The following is a 6,906-nucleotide window of genomic DNA, read 5'->3' as shown; positions in this document are numbered from 1 at the left end:
CCACATGCGGCAGGAGACACACACACACACACACACACACACACATGTCCAACAGCTCCCACATAAATCCTGATGTAGAAAAGCACACGTTGCCACCCAACGCACAATGAGTTACTCACACATGTAATCAGATACGGACACAAAAGACTTGGGAGACACAAAAGTCACAATATTTAGGGGTAAACAGCTGAGATAAAAATCAACCGCAGCTAGAATGGAACCTGGTGACCGGGTGTGGGTGGACGGAATCGAGGGCATCAGAAGGGGATTCCCTTCACAACAACACAGACGTCTAAATATGCCCAGTGTCAACAGTTTAAAAGGCAGCTTGATGTGGGTAGAGGGGCCATATCAGGTCAACAGTTACAACAAACACACACATCTCCAGTGACCATGACATGGCTCTCACACACACACACACAGGCCTGGTTGACTAATGTGTCTTATCTAAATACCGAGGGGCCTTTCTAACACCTGAGCTTAAAGTGGCGCCACACTCAAACCACACTCTGCATGCAGGCCTGGGGAAGATGGAGTCTGCTAGTGTGTGTGTGTGTGTGTGTATGCCTGTGTTTGCTTTCAATCACTGCCATTGTTATGTAGGCACCGGGGAGGACAGATGTACACTCCCTCCGCTCCAGTTTGTGGTATAACAAACAAACAATGACTTATCCCTCCTGCCTTTTCTCTCTCTCCTCACACACACACACACACACACAAACATAAAAACACAAACACACAGCACATCCCTGCGTCCTCACTTTTCTCACAAGTTGAACTGGTGACGGCGGTGGTGGGCAGACAGACTGGTGTAAGTCAGCTGGCCCTGAACAACAAGCGCGAGTGATTTAAGTGTAATGTGCCAGAAACAGCGCGCCACAGCTTGAGTCCATTAGTGACGCTTGAGTGGCATCTATCAAACGGGCGGACAGCGGGTCGCCGTGTTGGGTGCCGAGGTCAAGCCCACAGTCCAGAGAGAGGGAGAGAGAGAGAGAGAGAAAGAGAGAGAGGGAGAGAGAGAGGGAGAGAGGGAGAGAGGGAGAGAGAGAGAGGGAGAGAGAGAGAGGGAGAGAGAGAGAGAGAGAGAGTGAGAGAGAGAGAGAGAGAGAGGGAGAGAGAGAGAGAGAGGGAGGGAGAGGGAGAGAGGAGGCTGGCCAGGGTCAGGCCGTTACAGCCTCTCTCTGTGTGATGCTCTGTGTGACTCACACACACGCTCTCACATGGCGGGGTCATTTACACACGCTTAGACACAAACCAAGACAAGCGTGTGTGTGTTCACACTTTCTCTAACTCTCTCTCACACAGACACACACTGATATGCGCAGTCATACACACATGACACACACACACACACACAACCACACACCACACACCACACACAACCACACACACACCACACACAGCTGTTCAGGTTCACACTCATGTAGGAACTAACAATTGTTTTCACAACGTTGGGCATCTCTCTGAGAGGACATAGAGATCTGGCTACCAGTGTCCTGCAAACTCAGTTTCATCACCAACCTCAGGCCCGGCCACCTGCACTCACACATCCAGCTAGCCCTGCCACCCGCTCCACAGAGCCCTCGGAGAACAGGACTGGAGAACACAACAAATCTGCACATGGGTGGCTTCCAAAGCAATCAAAATAATCACAGCCATTTGGAATAGAGGAAACGGGTGGGGGGGGGGGGGGACAGACAATGAGAGTGAGGGGGGAGGAAAAGAAAGATGGTTTTGCTGTTGGTAAAGCCATTATGATCCAGAGAAAGATGGAGAAAGGGTGAGAGAGGCCGAGAGAGACTGAGAAAGAGAGGGAGAGAGGAGGAGGAGGAGGAGAGAGAGAGAGAACGAGAGAGAGAGAGAAAGAGAGAGAGAGTAGTGGCAGACGGCCAGGTCGAGAGGGGGAATTTTCCCTCTCTCAATGTGAAGTTCTCCCGCGGCTCCGGCTGAGAGCCGACCGCAGGAATCCAGTGCTGCCGGGAGCCCTGCGCAGAGAGCGCTTTGGAAGAGAATCTGGTCTCAGAGCCCTGACTCCCTGATCTCCCCATCCACACTCACACACACACTCACACACACACACACACACACACACACACACACACACACACACACACACTCACACGCATGCACACACACACGCATGCACACACACGCATGCACACACACACACCACACACACACACACTCACACACACACACAGTCACACACACACACACACAAACACACACAAACACACACACATGCACCTACAGAGAAGGCCCCCCAACACCACCTCAACCACACTCCACCAGCTCCATACTCCAGCAGCTCCATACTCCAACTCATACGGAGTGGGCCCAAGCTAATAAGCTCACCCTTCCCCAATAAGAGCCCAGCCTGGAGGAATCTAACCCACAGAGTTGGTGGGGAGAGTGGGAGGTGAAGGCGGGGGTTGGCAGGGAACGTGCACGAGTAAGAAGTTCCACTGCCCTTAAAGTATTCCATACAGTTTTGGTCATTAATACTGCGCCGGCTGAGACAGCAGCCATGAAGAGCGGCCTCCGCTCCACAAAGCAGTGGCATTGGGGTAGAATTCCCAGGGCTCAGTGTGGAGAGGGGGGGAGCTGACAGGACTGTCTGAGGGGTCTGCGCACACAGGAGAAATGCCTGGCCTTTTGATGTGGACGACATGGAATATCCGCGCAAGGATGTGTGTACACGAGGGGCCACATCTGTCTGGCTGTGAGGTCTGCGTTGCCTTGGATCAGAGCGGGGATTCCTCTGAGCTAATGACATGTGTAACGAGCCAGTAGCTCCTGTCTGTTAACACACACACACACATACACACACACACACACACGCACACACACACACACACACGCACACATACAAACACACACACACCACACACACACACCACACACACACACACACACACACACACACACACACACACGCGCACACACACACACACACCACACACACACACACACACACACACACATATCAGAGACAAAAAGGAAAGTAGCCACTAGAGCCCAGGCAGAGGGAGAGTGGGGAGAGAAAGTCAGGGGATATGCACTAGCTACTATACTATAGCATTGCTGTGTATTGCTTTGGCAACATTACCTCTCATAGGTCACAGATTTCATTTTTAAGCAGTCAAATGCTCTCTTGGCAAGACATAGGAGTGATGTTAGGCCACTACGGGGAGCAAATGAATCTAGCCAGCTCCTGAATACGCTTGACAGGAAAGAGGAAGGGATGTGTTTCGCACATGTGCCCTGTTACTTGACTGTACCAAAAATGCATTTTATTAGCAGATTGCATGAAGGAGTCTCACATAACCCAGGGGTGTCATCGCTTTCTACCCACCCTCATCACACACACACACACACACACACACACACACACACACACACACACACACACACACAGCCCTATACCAGTGCAGGCTCTGTTTCCCTTGTGCATCTGCAGCAGGCATGTAAAAGCCATTAGCCTCTGTGCATTACAGCGCTGGAAAACTCTACACACATGACATCATAATGGTGTGCCATTCCAGCGCTGTCTTTGCGTGGTGTCTGTCTGACAGTAAGCTACTGTGGAGAGGCCACAAGACAAACCCCCCCCCCCCCCAACTCTCTAGTCAGCATCAGCCTGCCAAAAAGACAGCTCTAACAAACAAGAAATCATCAGATGTGAAGAACTGCCTGCTCACCACTTTTCCCCCATGTAACTCCTTTAAAGCAGTGGAAGGTTGGACGCACTCTCAAGTCCACATTGCCAAGTGAAGCGCAGTGAATCTTGTTCACTCCCAGAGCTGTTTGGTGCGCTGCTTCGTGCCACACAACAAGCACAGAGTGACAAGGGTCTGGCCTCACAGCAACTCTCTGTTGCCAGTTACGTGCTTTGAATGTTTGCGCTGCATAAAGGCCCGCTTCAAAAAAGTCAGCGGGTTTGTTTTGAAGAGTCAACCTGCCTGAGAAAATAACCACACTCTGACCCTTGATCAGTCCCAGGGCCTCGAGTCATGATTCTCTCTTCCTGATGGCTGCAGACTTCAGTCGACAAGCTTTGATGCAGCGTTATCTCCAAACAAGAGGGAGGCCGTGCTGAGCACAGCCCATTGTCCGATAAAGGCACTAAGAAACACAGAAGCTTGTTTCTCTTTCCCACAAATGTCAGAGAGGAAATCGAGGGTAAAGCAGACAGTCAAAAAGTGGAAAAGCCCCTGGAAACCGAAAGGCTCACTTGTGTCTGAAGCTCAACCTCCCCTCTCCACACTCAAGGCCTCTTGAGATTTTTTAGGCCTGAGAATTAGGCTCTGGCTATATAAAGTGTACACTTGGTACATGGTATACATGGTATGCATGTATATACAATGTATGTATGTGATTAGTAGTATGTGAGTTTTTCCCCAAAGTGTCTTTCATTTAAAAGCCTACCATGAAACAGTTAACAAACAGAGAAGTGTAAGTTACAGAGAACGGTATACTCTTTATTTGACCAAATAAATCCTGATGTGGTAATGCTGACTAGTCGGTTCAACATGTAAGCGAGTGAAAATGTGGAGTCAGACAAAAACACAGGATGGAATCAAAATGTTACGTTTGTCTGCATGCCTTCTTTTCGAGTAATCTTGTCCTTTTAAACTAACCAAAATAAATCAAAGCATTGTGGTATGTTTTTGGCTGTCAAGGGGGGTAGTATTTCTCAGATACGCCTTTAAAACGCTGTTCTAACGTTCCCTGTGTGGTCCAAAAGGTGCACAAACTGTCTAAAAAACGCAGGCACAGACATCTCCTCCAGTAGGATACGGAAGCATTGCATTAAAACTGTCTGTTGCGCGACTCATGCTTGCTTAAAGTGCAGAAACATTCCGATAGGATATTTCGTCAACTCGTTTAGACTATTTGGTGTAAGCTTAAAGACAGACTCGTATCCGATGACAAGTACGCATGTCTCCCTGTATGTGTTGATTTATGTTAATGGTGGGTGTTGACTGTACACGGCATAACAAAGCTATACGATAATGAGATAGCTGAGCTTGCGTTATGGGTTACAACTAAGTTACGAAGATGGAGCGGAGAAGGCGTGGCTCCCCTCTGCGAGTCCCGACTCCGAGCGTAGGAGTTTTGGGGGAATTCAGAAAATGTTGCGTTGAACAGATGAAAACAGATTTATTGTAAATCGTGGATATTTCAGTTTCACACACCGTTAGGACAACATCCTATGTTAGTTCTGGCCGTTTGCCTCCTGGTGGATTTATCTGCCACATTAACGGCTCGGTAATGCGTTCATCAGCAGGCTACATTTTTTGCTCAAAGCCGCGGGTAGGGGTTGACTTTTTTGGAAACAAAAGAATGGCCGTGGAGGGGGAAATACAGGCATGGGGGTGGAACTTCTTTGCCAATTCAAGATATCACACGGGCCAAATAATTACAGGGGCAAAAAGGAAAAGTGATACCACACATTTTCTGGTGTTTCCACATCTATGACGCGCACATCTGTGGTTACTGTACTGATATATTGCTGTTGTCAATCATAGGTTACCCTCTCTGTCTGTCCACTTCAAAGAGAAAATTAATGTCAACGATTAATCCAGGGAACGTGACATGTTAAGTCTAATGAGCTACACTAAGAATAAATGGGCTGAAATTGCCCGCTCAGTTTTCTATTAGACTGTGTTTAAATAAATGGTCGTATATTTCAGTAATTTTGATCTAGTCATAATAGTACAATTACAAATTGGGTTATTCGTATCAATTTCTTTCAAAAGCTCAAAACGCTTTCAAAACGTACGTTATATATCAAACATTCTTGTAAATGAGGAGAAAAAAAATACAATGATCTTGTAACTTACCAAAACTAATGCAAATCTCTCCTCTAGCTCCATTGGATCGGGCATGGGGACTTTCAGTGGCATTATGTGATGCTTCATTTCAGACTGTCCATCAACACTCTCAATATTCCCCATGGTTACGCAAAATGACAGCTCAGTCCAAGAGAAATAATTCAATGTTTCTTCTTTTTGGATTGCTCTCAACACGTGTAACGATAAATGTTACATTCCAGATGTTGTCAATTCACATGACAAATAGCAAACTCAGCTACTGCAAAACCACACACTGGGAGTAGCCTAACACTCGCGCTGTATCTTGCATTAATTGATCAACTGTTGAATTTTGCATCTGTTGCACGCCATTGAAACAAACTGTATCAGTCCAAAAGCTATGAAGTATCGATCTGTTTCTTCTCCATAAGTATTGAGTCGGAGCTGCGCAGCCAATCCATTTCTTTCTGTAAATCCAACTGATTGAGGCGAACTTCAAACTACTTTGATACAAAACTTTACAGTATAGGCCTACTACGAGTCTCCATTCATTATTATAGTAAGATCCCGAATAAGACTCCTCGATTTCGTATCCACTCAGGCAAAAGTGTAGAGTATTGTCCCACCCATTTTAAAGAAGTCCTCCTCATTGAGGGGGTGACTTTTTCGTCATGCAACACATCGTTTGCCTCAGTGAGAGAGATGGATGGATCATTACGTTAAAAACAGCCCATTATCGCTGCCTGCTGGTTTGCTACTGCAATAGCATGACCAATCAGGAATCTCAACTATTTACATAGGATATGTCACTACTGGCTGCCGGCTAAAAAACATTATACTAGCCTATTTAGGCCCAGTAATGTTACTCTAATGACTGAACGAGTTGAAAAGTGCGCAGCTGTCTTTCACAAGCTACTGGCAAGACATCAATTCGGTTTTTTTCTGACTAAGGCTTGCTTTTCTCTTCCCCAGAACGCCAGTGTCAACAAAGCTTAATGCATGTAAACAGCCCATGAGATGGGCCACAAAAGTAAACATGTCTTCTGAGGGCTGTTTATTAATGTAGGTTGTGCTGGGATTATGAATCATA

At 47.1% G+C, this 6,906-nt stretch overlaps 1 protein-coding gene across 5 annotated transcripts in view; it reads right to left on the bottom strand.

The window, feature by feature from the left end:
- The window catches only part of fmnl3 (formin-like 3), a 41,611-nt gene extending 35,210 nt beyond the window's left edge, over positions 1–6,401 (bottom strand). For all 5 annotated transcript variants that reach the window (XM_076276923.1, XM_076276926.1, XM_076276927.1 and 2 more), the window contains exon 1: positions 5,847–6,401. In XM_076276923.1, coding sequence (XP_076133038.1) covers positions 5,847–5,960 — 114 coding nt within the window. In that variant the 5' untranslated portion in view covers positions 5,961–6,401. The remainder of the gene's footprint in view (positions 1–5,846) is intronic.
- Between the last annotated feature and the right edge of the window lie 505 nt (positions 6,402–6,906).

Source organism: Alosa pseudoharengus, unplaced genomic scaffold (genome assembly GCF_046254945.1).
Source record: "Alosa pseudoharengus isolate Yale_2024_CS ecotype anadromous, Long Island Sound unplaced genomic scaffold, YU_APseudo_1.1 YU_APseudo_1.1_scf_9, whole genome shotgun sequence".
Lineage (NCBI taxonomy): Eukaryota > Metazoa > Chordata > Actinopteri > Clupeiformes > Clupeidae > Alosa > Alosa pseudoharengus.
This window is presented reverse-complemented; position numbering and strand designations above follow the sequence as displayed.